An 11,430-nucleotide genomic window follows, 5' to 3' on the forward strand; every position below is an offset into this window, starting at 1 on the left:
ATGGCCTCTGTGTGAGAAATTCGCCCCTGCGTGGAGAGGGGGCACACGGGCCCTATGGGCTGTAGGGTTGCCAGGGGTCGGACATGCTGCCACTTCTAGGAGCTGCCTAAGGTAAGCACCACTCGGCTGAAGTCTGCACCCCAAAATCCCGCCCGCACCCAAACTCCCTCCCAGACCCTGCACCGCTTCCCACACCCCAACCCTCTGTCCTAGCCCTGATCCGCCTCCTGCACCCCAAATCCCTCATCCCCGGCCCCACCCCAGAGCCCACACCTCCCCCTGAAGCCCGCACCCACTCCCACAAAGTCCTCGGTCGCAGCCTGGAGCTTGCACCCCCAGCCAGAGCCTGCACCCCTTCCCGCATCCCAACCCCCGGCCCCAGACGGTGAAAGTGAGTGAAGGTGGGGGAGAGCGAGCAATGGAGGTGAGGGGGGGAGGATTGTGTGAGCGGGGCCTCAGGGCTGGGGCAGGGCAAGGGTGTTCAGTTTTGTGTGATTAGCCCTAATGAACTGGTGTGGGGCTGGAACGGTTCACAGGCCTCGTTGACCGGGTACATTCCAGCCGGTGCTCAGAGCAAGGGCGGGACTCGGGCCATTTAGGCAGAACCAACTTTTTCGCAGATCCACCTGTAGTGCAAGTTGCAGGGCTCATCGTTCCACTGGCCATCCTCGTGCAGGTGGGCACAGTCCTCATTTCTGACGTGAAAACTGTACATGTTATTGGGCTCCCCTGAGGCCCAAAACCTGAAAGGTAAGGAACAGAAGAGCCCTCAAGTCACTGGGCTACCGGTTCCGGCTGAGATGCTCCCATCTATGTGCTGCCTGGTAACCGGGTCTCCCCTCAGCATAACCTAGAGCAGCCTCAGGGTTGGTCTAACTTACGCTCAGGCCCCTGCAGCATTGTGGGCAGCCAAAAATAGCCAAAGCACAGCCATGCTCCAGCCCCACCCCTACGTATGGGGCTTTTCTGCTCTTCTCCAGGCCCTTGAGCTCCAGGCAAGTGCGCGTGTGGGAGATTACGTTCCCTTTATGGCCCCTTGATGGGACTGGAGCTGCATAAAGGGGCATCAGGGAAAGGAGTGAACAACATGGCTTCCAAGGAAGGCAGGCTGCCCTCTCCCTGAATGGGCGTTTGTGGCATTTTCACCCCAAAAACCCAAGGGTTTATTAACCCTCCTCCCCCAAAACAGACAGATTTTATTTATTGTGAATGATCCAAATGAACACAGGGCTGGGGACAGTGTCACCTGCTAGCAGAGCAGACCTCGTTACTGGGCCACTAGGGGATAACAACCTACTACCAGTTAATGGAGCTGCTCCTTTGGCTAGCTTAGAGATAGTACCTTTCATCGGGGGAGAGAAAAGCACTTATAAGGCATCATTTGGCCTTTTTGCAGAAGGGGAAACTGAGGCACAGAGTAGGGCAGTGACTTGCCCAAGGCCACCCAGAAGGCCAGCAGGACAGTTGGGAATGGAAGCCAGCACTACTGAGTCCCAGAGCAGGGCTCTAACCACTGGGCCAGAATGTTATTTTTACAGGCCCTTAGTTCACACCCATGCAGTGGAGAATGTCACATTATCAGTGGTAGAATCTGCCACCTACACAGACTATGGCAGCACAAACTTCTTGCCATGGTGTCTCAGCCCTGCCCTGCCTTGGAGAGACCCCTCTGCAGGCTGAGAGGGGTGCTCCATCTCCTTGGCCCATTCAGTCCTTGGCCCCTCAGCTGTGATGGCCGACAAGCCCCCAGTGCGATCTGTGGATGCTTTTCCCACTGGGAACTGGGCTGAGACCCATCAAGCTCATTTCATACAGAGAGCAACCAGCAGCAGCGCCATGTAGTCGCGACAGACTTGGGTCAGATTCGAACCAGTGACCTGCAGGGGACCGATAAAGGCTCGAATCGGTCAGTCGTCAGGACATAGAAATCAAACCCGAGTGGTGCTGTCCCAGGCCTCAGCCTTGCAGCTACTGAGGTGGAAAGCGCCTGCAGGAGCAGGGACAGCTGGGAAAGGTTGGGGGCAGGAAGGGGAGAGCAGAGGATCGCCCCACGCTTACGTAAATGCCACAGGAGTGTTGTCCACCCAGTGCCAGACGCCTTCAGTTGCTTGGTCTGTGAAGCCGATCCAGTGACGAACAGAATCAGCTTTAGTGGCCAAGTAATTCTAGAGAGGATGACACAGAGGATTGGGTGGTTAGAACCCTTTGTGTGGGTGCATTTTACCCAATGGGGGGAGAGGGGGTTGGTGGGTCGTACCTGCTCCATTTTATTGTTGATCACCACCAGATCGGCAGCATGGCTCAAACAGGAGCTTCTGGCCGCCTGCCAGCGCTGGGCAGACGTGGAGAAAAAGTAGCACCTCCCTCGGTACTGCTCCCAGCCAGGCTGGCACTGGAAAGTGCCTGCCGGAGAGAACACAGCAGAGCCAGCGCGTGACTAGGGAGGTATGGGTGGGATAAACCCAGCGAATGCCTTCAGCAGGTGCGGGAGCTTCCTTCAAGCAGACCCTGCCCCCTGGAAAGCATTTCAGCAAGTGCTCAGCTGTAAGGTCACTGGGAGAATATTATTCACCCAGTAAATGTGGAGGAAATTCTGAGTCACTTCCCGATGGAACAAATCACTATTTACTCTGAGCTTGCCAGCAGGGCTTTAGATACTTAGCTAATGAAAAGAGAGAGATAGAAGGGTAGATACAATAGAGACTTTGCTTAATACTCAGCTGGAAACATTAAACGGACTCTTACAGCACAATCCTTCATATAACTCCGAAGGAAGAGCGCCCCCTAGGATCGTGCTGGGGGATTGCAGTCAGCACTGATTGTCAGGGAAGAGTGCCCCCTACAGACTCCCCTCCCTATGGCTTCGATGACTATGAAGGCCCCCAATGTTCGTGAAGGGCTTAGTATTACTCAGTGTTATCTGTATTGCCATAGCCCCCCCAATCTGGCCCCGTTGTGCCAGGCGCTGTACAGACGCAGAACAGAAACCGGTCCCCCTGCCGCGAAGAGCGAGCCGATGCTGGCATGTATCTCACCGTTCCCTTTCTGCGCGGCATCCATGATCTTGTAGGTCTCGGCCCTGATGTCATCTCTGTCATGTTTCACTTTGGCCAGATCCCCGAACACTGGAAATACAAAATGCCATCGAGTATGGGAATGGGGTCCCATCCCTTTCAATAGTTTGGGAGCCTCGAGTGGCGCTCACCATGTTCCGTGCGTCCAAAGCCGCCAGAAGTTAGCCAAGGGCCGCAGGTGTGTGCAGCTCAGCCTGGCGTGTCTGTGTACAGACCGTAAACACTGGGATTTGGGGCCTGGCTGTGACACTGAAACAGGGCCCCTTTCTCAGCAGCGGGAGCCACCGAGCTTGTTACAGTCGGTCCGATACAGTCATTAGGGACTGGAGACCCGGCTGAACACTCCAGCAGGACCCCAACCTTTCACCAGGGTCAAATTTATTCAGCTCAACCCTGCCCCCTCTCTCTCCCTAAACCCCAGCAGAAGCCCTGCCCCTCCCCACTGCCCTGCCCCCCAATTCCCTACCCCAGGCTCCCCCAATACCCCAAGCTTATTACACCAGGAACTCCTCTTTCTGCCCAGCCCTTGAATCTACCTGCCTCCCCTTGGCTCCTAATGGGTCCCTGTCCCCCATCTCCTCCCAGCTTTTCCCGAAATGATTTTGGGGAGCAAGAAACAGCCTCTCTGTAGCAGCCCAGCCCAGACTGTTCCCTGAAGGTTAGACTGGGAACACACTGGAGTGAGAATCCCCAGCACTAAAGGGTTAATCGGCTCCCCCGCCCCATTCAGAATGGGGACCCTGGTGCACACAGAGCCCTGAGCGCAGGCTCAGGGGGGGTTGACTGTGTCCCTGCTGGGGTCCACAAGGCTGGGGCTTGGCCCTGGGTTTCCTGCCTCGGTTCCTCCATCTCAGGGAACAAATCACAAATGTCGCTCACTCAGGCTGGATCCGGTGTTGGGGGGATCCCAGGTTGCCATGGCCACCCAGGGCTGGGATTCTCCAGCCCCATCTCAGCTTCCTGCTGCTGTTCCCCCCCCCCGACCCCTTTCTGCTGCCTGAGCCCTGCTCCACATCCCCACCTGCCCTCACCTTTCACTGTCAGCGTGGCCTGGTCCGACTGCAGCCTCTCCAGCTCCTTGGCCAGCTCCTCCCCTAAGAGACAAACAGAGCCCATCACACTCCTGGGGTGTCTCGGGGAGCGGGGAGGGGTGGAGATTGGTCAGGAAATGGGGTAGGGAGGGGCTTGTGAGGAGGAGGGAGGAAGGCCAAAGGGGTGAGATGAGAGAGGTGCAGGGAAGTCATAGAGGGGACGTTGGGCTGTGGATCGTGAGGACTCGGGTACATACCAGTGCTGCGCATGGCGGATTGATTGAAATGAAGCATCCCCAGTTGCTTCGCCATCTCAGAGTCTGGAAGAGACAGAGCCCGGTGAGCTGGGGACCATCTGTCTCCCCCACACTTGTCTCGTGGGGAAGGGCCGTGTTCCCCAGCAGAGCGGGTTTACAAGGGCCACCCGGGGCTGGTTTCCTTCCCTGGAGGAGGCTGCATGTGGGTGGATTTGCTTTAACACCCCAGGTTCTGATGGTCATGAAGGCCCCAGATGGGAATGAATTGCCCCAGTCCAGGCAGTGAGGCAAGGTTAGAACTCAGGGCCCCCTGACTCCCTGCCCTGTGCTCATTCCCCCAGACCCACGGCTGTCAGCCAGCCCTGCCTAGGGGAGAGCCAGCTAGTGGGATTAGTTAGGGTCCCCCCAGACTAGTGAGTAATGGAGCACCTCATCAAGAACATCCTTTGCAAACGGAACGCCCTGAAAAGTCGAGAGACAAAGCTGAGACTCTACAGAGCTGCGGTGCTCAGTATCCGGGCCTCTGGGACTGAAATCTGGCCCTGCACCATCAAGATTGGCAAGAAATTGGACACCATTCAGATGAAGCGTCTTCAAATGATCGAAAGCATCAAATGCCTGGGATGCAAGTCGAATGAAGTGATCTGCTTCCTAATGAATCAGGCTCTGCTCTACTAGACGGTCGCCCAATCCTCTCTCTTGCTCCAAAGTCCTGCCAATTTCCCTGAGAGACTCTCTTGGACTTGATGAAAGCTGGATGGGACCTAAAACACGACAGCTGGACGGTGTCAGAGACCCGTCCCTCACCAGCATCCTACCTCGTAAAGTACAGCTTTGGCTCAGGGCAGAATATCATGGAGGCCCAGAATGCCTTCAGTCACCTCTATGCTGTCCAAGCAAAAGCAAGAGAACTGACCGGCGCTCTAGCCTAGGGAAATTTGCACTCATGTCTCCATACCCTGGTGCAAATCTCTAGTGTGGACACATGGCACAGGGCTTGCACAGTGCCATTTCCTTTTGTAATTCGCCAGCGTGAGACCCACTGGAGAGAGTCCTGCTTTGCCCCTATGAAGCACGTCTACATGAACGGGTTTGCATCACCTTTTAACCATCGGGACAAAGTGTCCAGTGACGGGGCAGATTTTCCATCACTCGGAGCCTTTAACAGATTGGGCCTCTCTCCCGTAAAGCACCGCTATACTCAACCACCCAATATGGAATCGCTGGGTGGCCTCCTCTGGCCAGGGTTCTGCAGGAACAGATGCTCCGAACAGTCTCTTCTGGCCATAACATTCACGGGTTTGTGAGCTACCAGGTGTACATTTCCCTGCTGCAGACGGGCTCTTAGCTAAATAAAGCCTTATCCAAACACTATTCAAGATCATGGGAGTCTTTCCCTCAGGCTCAACAGGCTCAGATCATTAATCAGGGAATTGGAGTGCAACCAAAACAATAAGAGGCTTGGTACGTCCTGTTCCCTTGTGCTCCCCCGTCTGTTTGCCTGCCTCCACCTCTTGCCCCTTGTCTAATACGTAGGTTAGAAGCTCTTTGGGGCACAGACTGTAGATTTGGTCTGTATTTGTGCAGCGCCCAGCACAATGGGGGTCTGTGAGTGGGGCTCCTAGCTGCTACCATAATACACCTAATAGTGTTATGCGGGAGGGTGCTGTTGACTGCCCTCATGTGGGATCCACAGACAATGACAGACCTCATTAAAGCCAACGGGTGCCAAGTGTGGGAGGAGCAATCAAGCACCTGAAGGCTGTGAAATAGATGCAGACAGTGGAGGCAAATGCCCAAAGCACCAGGCTGCATGGCAGGTCAGAGCTGAGGTGGGGTGGCCTGAGGGTGTCACTGGTTGCAGCCCCAGGTGCTAGGAAACCAGCTGCCAGCTGCATGGGTGGAAGGCCGAAAAAGCTGCAAGTGGGACCCTGGGAGGAAGCAGAGACAGAGCTCCCTGGACACAGAGCTCGCTGGAGGGGAAGCTGTGGGGATTTCTGAGCAAGGAACTTGGCTGCTGCTGTTAGTTCCTGCCCTGCTCAGTGGAACAGGACCCCGGGTAACTAAACAAAGTCACAGCGAGAACACACCTGCCTGGGAGAAGCATTTGCTCCCCCTAATGGGAACAAACCCGGCAAGGCCTCAGATTTTGTCTTGGGCCAAAAGGGTAACAACAGTAATACCAACAAACGGACGCCTGGGAGGAAGCTGAATTGTTACCGTTGGCTCTGAGCACAGATTGCTCAGTCCGCATCTGCTCCAGCTCCTTGGACATCTCTGCGTCTAGAAAGAGGGACAGACATCAGCTGTTGTTTATATGGTTTGGGGGACTCAGGGTAGGGATGGGTTTTCAGTTTGGAGTCATGGCCCAGGGAGGAATGCTGCATTTCTATTTCCCAGCTTCCCACTGCTCACTCGTGTCTGAGGGAGACAATTTCCCAGTCCTCTCTGAGCCACCCCTGCCCTGGTGCAGTCTGGCCAATGCCAAATATTAAAAAAAAACAACCCATGATATTGGGTTAAAAATCATGAGCTTTGTAAAAAAATAATAAATTTTGGACTCTTTTCTTTGCCTTCTGCTTCCTGAGCTGTTACGTCACTTTCTCAGGCTTTTCTCTGCAACTAGAAACTGTCTCAGTTTTTTAAATGAAAGCTGAGAGTCTCGCCTAATCACATGACTCCAGGACTCACATGACTCCACATAACTTCCACCACTTAGAGTTTTCAACACTGAAGCTGTGTGTAATCTCCCACCAGGGGTCATCAGCAGGATTTGAATATCTGACCCCCGCAGCAAAGACCTCTAACCACTTGAGCTAAAGGAGTAACTCTGTTAGCTGGCAGCAGTAGTTGGGCTGTCATCCATTGTGGAGCAGCTGCCAGAGGGGGTCCCACCACGCACTGTACTAGCTTGTCGAACACAGGGATACATTCAAACATCACCCCCCAGTGTGTCCCTGCCAGGGCCGGCTCCAGACCCCAGCATGCCAAGCGCGTGCTTGGGGCGGCATTTTGCCGGCAGGGCGGCAGGCAGCTCCGGTGGACCTTCGGCATGCATGACTGCGGAGGGTCCGCTGGTCCCGCGGCTCGGGTGGACCCCCCTGCAGGCATGCCTGTGGAAGCTCCACCGGAGACGCAGGACTGGCGACCGGCAGAGCTCCCCCTGCAGCATTCCGCCGTGCTTGGGGCGGCCGGATTCCTAGAGCCGCCCCTGGTCCCTGCTCAGATTGCGGGTCCTGGGAAGGGGTCCCGCCAGAGGCGCTGTGATTTCCCAGAGTCTGCTGGACCTCCTTTCTGACCCAGGCCCCCGCTCTCACTCCACCCCTTTCACAAAGGCCCCACCCTGCCTCTTCCTGCCCCCACTGCTCCCCCTCCTCCCAGTGCCTCCTTCAGGCCGCTGAACAGCTGATCGTGGCAAGCAGGAGGAGCTGGGAGGGAGGGGAAGGAGCTGATTGGCGGGGCTGCTGGTGGGTGCTGAGCACCCGCTATTTTTTTTCCATGGGTGCTCCAGCCCCAGAGCACCCACGGAGTCAGCGCCTATCGGCCCCACTGCTGTGAGCTGGAGGTCGGGTGGCCTGACTTAATGAGCCTTGTCTTACATTTAGCAGTACTAGGGCACAGCAAAGTGCATTATGGGGGATTATACCCCAACCCCTGCAGCACCGCACGCTGCCCATTGACAGAGACACGGCTCCAACTGGCAGGGACTTGTGGGGTGATATCTTGGCCTCACTGAAGCCAATGAGAGTTTGACCATTGACAATGGAGCCAGGATTGCACCCTGGGCTTTTCCACTGGGCCTGTTCCTCTGTCATGGTCCTAAACACTCTCTGGGATACTTAAACTTTGCAATCGCCACGGCGAGGAGCACGGCCCACAGCAGAAACGACACGGCATGCAGGACATAAAGGGTTAATATGGACTTTGGCGCCCCCTTCGGGCTCCTAGGAAACTGCAGCCAGGCACTCCCTGGATGGGAGCAGCAGAGACGGGGCGGTTAGAGCACGAATCCCTGCCCCATGGGGAAGGCACTAGGAAAATCAGCAGTCACTGTTATTAGCCTTCAGTAACTCAGAGTGATGGACGGGCCTCTGGGGTCAGGCACCTCTGGGCACCGCAGGGCCATTCACACCCCGAGGTTGGGAGGGACATCAAGTAGGAACTGGAACATAATTCTGTGTATTTCCATCCAGCCTTCCCCATTCTATCTAATCTCTCTGTCTCCAGGATGTCTAGAGTCCATCCACCGTCTCAGGCTTCCATCACTCCTGTTGCCCTAGCAGTAAGAGAACCCCATTTCCTTAGTGTCTCCTGTGTTTTCCCAAGAATCCTTTGGAGAACCAGGCCGGGCGGTGCATGGCTCCATGGCTCCGGTCTCTGCGTATATCTTCCCCCGCCCCTGCCGCATCCCCTGCTTGACCTGTGATCCCCTCGTGATGGCTGCCTGTACCCCAGCCCTGGCCTCCTCTCCCAGTGCCCTGAGCTTCCCCGGCACTGTCCCCCAAGAATCCTCCCCATCGCGCCAAAGACTCATGGGCCATGAAGACCCCCAGCCAGGGAGGCTGCCCTCAGCTCTGTGCTGCTCCCCTTTGCTGTAGCCTCCTATAGGCAGGGACCAGTTGTTGGCTCAGAAGGTTGTTACCTGCACAGTGCCCTGTGCACCCAGCCACCCCCCAGCCTCAGCCCCCTGTGCTCCTGTCAGTGGGGGGGGGGGGGCTGGGGAGGGGAAGGAAGCAGATGTGTCCCCAACCCCCACTTCAGCCCCATCCCACACATCACCCCTCCCCATTCGCTTCCCAGGAATGAAAATAAAAAAGAGGAAGAAAAAAAACTGAAAATCCGCTGTAAATGCAGAATTGTTTGTACCCAGGAAGCACAGGACATCTTCCCATTGCACAACCCAGGGTCGTGCTGCCTGGTCAGCAGGACTCTGGAGCTGAAACGCATCGGGCTGGACATGTACCTCTGGGCCTAGGAAAGTCATTGGGGACAAGGCTGCTGACGGCACGACCTGGGATGTGTATGAGAGCCCCGCATGGGACTATTTTTTAAATCCCGCTCTAGTCCTGCTCTGCAATACGCAGGCCCACCCGCTCCCGCATTGCTTCTTGCGTTTTTATCCCACTTCCACCCATAAAAACCTTAGATCCCTCAAATCCCACAAAAGACACAGATCCCCCCATGCTATTAAAAATAAAAACTGAAAAACAAGAGTCAGGTTATATATATATATATATATATATATATATATATATATATATATAAATGAAGTTCAGATACAATTTTTAGCACTAAAAGAATAAAACAAACCTTGCTTAAACCGTGTAAAAATACTTTAACTCCTGTTATTTCTAGCCCTCGCTTAAATTTCACTATTAAAACCTTTAGTTAAAAAAAAACAACTTGCTTTCCATTGCTGCCATTCTATTCACTGCAAACTGATGAGAGATTTTGTGTTTTCCTGCAAATTCCTGCAGGCTGTATTTTTTGTCCACCCAATCCCACCCGCAACACAGTACGTTTTACCCGCTCCTGCTATTATGGCAGCGGTTCCTGAGGGATACCAGCCCCTCTGCAGGGATCTAATGTGTATAACCGGCTCCACTGCCCAGAAACTTGTGCATCAGCAGCAATAGTGCTGAATGCATGGTGGGTGCAAAATCTTCTCTCTCTCCTTAGCCAACCCCACCTTCCCTTTCCTTCAAACACACCCCATATCTCTCTACCTATTTTTTTTCTTTTCATTAAAATTAAATCACACAAGCCCCTGTAATTTTGGGGGAGAGATTCAGTGCCCCATGGAACTGGGGGGAGGGAAGCATGTTAGGAAAAGAAAGGAATGAATCAGAGAGAGAGAGAGAGAGAAATGAGGAGGCGAAAGTGTGCTGGGGGGGGGAAAGAAAGGAATGAATCAGGCTGAGAGTGGAGGAGGACCCTGAAAAATAGCTCTCCCCAACACCTGTAGCTGTGCCCACCCCAGCCAACACCTGCAGCCAGACAGCCAGACTGGATGATGATCAGACTGAACTCTCTTTGCCTTCCCCAGACCTGAAGACGAGCTCAGTGAAGCTCCGAAGCTTGTCCCTTGCACCAAGAGAAGTTGGTCCAAGAGAAGATATTTCCTCACCCGCCCTGTCTCTCACACATCCTGGGACCAATACAGTTACAAGACTAGCTCTCTCTCTCTCTACTTTTAGGTCCCTCGTTGCTATACTACCCAAGCACCAAACACAAACGTGTGGCAAAACGCTGCTGAACCAAGCTGGGAAGTCTCAGCCTGGTTCTGTCCAGCACCTTCCAGCTGCGATGTCTGAAAAGCCACATGCCCGAGTAGAAACCTGCTCAGTTCCCGCCCCATCCCCTTCCAGAGAACAGAGGCCCAATTCCGCAGAGCTCACTCAAGCTGCCCAGCCCTCGGTTTCAGTGGTGTGTGAGGTCTGTGGGATCGGGCCCTGTTATTAAGGAGTTAGCTGACGGGGAGGAAGCGATGGTGGGATCTCCCACTATTGCAGCCCGGGTGTTACCTGATCTTCCAGAGGCCATTTCTGCCTCTTGTTCCTTGAGCTGCATTCGGTCAGACTCTTCACACTTCTGGTAAATACGGTCTAAAGCCATTGCTCTGAGCTTCTCCCTCTCCCGACTCTGCGCCGGTGGGTTTTATAGCTGCTGAGCCTCCGAGCAGCTCTCCTTGAAAAGGAAACACATTCACCCAGTTACCCTTCCTCTCTTAAGAACTGCAGAGGTCCGTGTCTCTGTCACTGCTCCCCCTGTGGCTGGGAACCTTCGTACAATCATCGTTCCTGGAAAAATGTGAGGGGAGTACAACTCCCCCGCCCCCCCAAACAGTGACTCAGTGCCTATTTTGCTTCAGTCTTCAGTTAATGGAGAGCAGATACTCAGCACAATTAATATTAACAACCAGGGGGAAGGAACTCAAGCCAAACTAGGGAATGATCAGGTTAAGGAATAGTTTGATAAGTTAGATGTATTCAAAATGCCAGGGCCCAGTGCAATTTGTCCTACTTAAGGAAGTAGCTGCTGAAGCAATCTCACAACCATTAGCAAAGG

General features: G+C 54.4%; 1 protein-coding gene across 1 annotated transcript; it reads right to left on the bottom strand.

Moving 5' to 3' along the window:
• Positions 1-407: 407 nt before the first annotated feature.
• Positions 408-11,075, bottom strand: LOC120388118 (C-type lectin domain family 17, member A-like). The gene is made up of 9 exons (XM_039509722.1): positions 10,887-11,075; positions 8,206-8,331; positions 6,583-6,645; positions 4,363-4,425; positions 4,106-4,168; positions 3,036-3,125; positions 2,258-2,403; positions 2,059-2,165; positions 408-743 (listed from the first exon to the last, which is right to left on the bottom strand). The coding sequence occupies exons 1-9, from the start codon at positions 10,975-10,977 to the stop codon at positions 596-598; spliced, it is 897 nt and encodes a 298-aa protein (XP_039365656.1). The 5' UTR covers positions 10,978-11,075; the 3' UTR covers positions 408-595.
• Between the last annotated feature and the right edge of the window lie 355 nt (positions 11,076-11,430).

The sequence above is a fragment of the Mauremys reevesii genome, linkage group 22 (assembly GCF_016161935.1).
Source record: "Mauremys reevesii isolate NIE-2019 linkage group 22, ASM1616193v1, whole genome shotgun sequence".
In the NCBI taxonomy this organism is placed as follows: domain Eukaryota; kingdom Metazoa; phylum Chordata; order Testudines; family Geoemydidae; genus Mauremys; species Mauremys reevesii.

Excerpts from the sequence above, each read along its gene's own strand:
- LOC120388118 (XM_039509722.1), bottom strand. The coding sequence starts at position 10,977 with ATGGCTTTAGACCGTATTTACCAGAAGTGTGAAGAGTCTGACCGAATG. Across the intron at positions 8,332-10,886 it reads AATGGCCTCTGGAAGATCAG|GGAGTGCCTGGCTGCAGTTT; the intron begins GTAACACCCGGG and ends GCTCCCATCCAG. Across the intron at positions 2,166-2,257 it reads TCAACAATAAAATGGAGCAG|AATTACTTGGCCACTAAAGC; the intron begins GTACGACCCACC and ends CATCCTCTCTAG.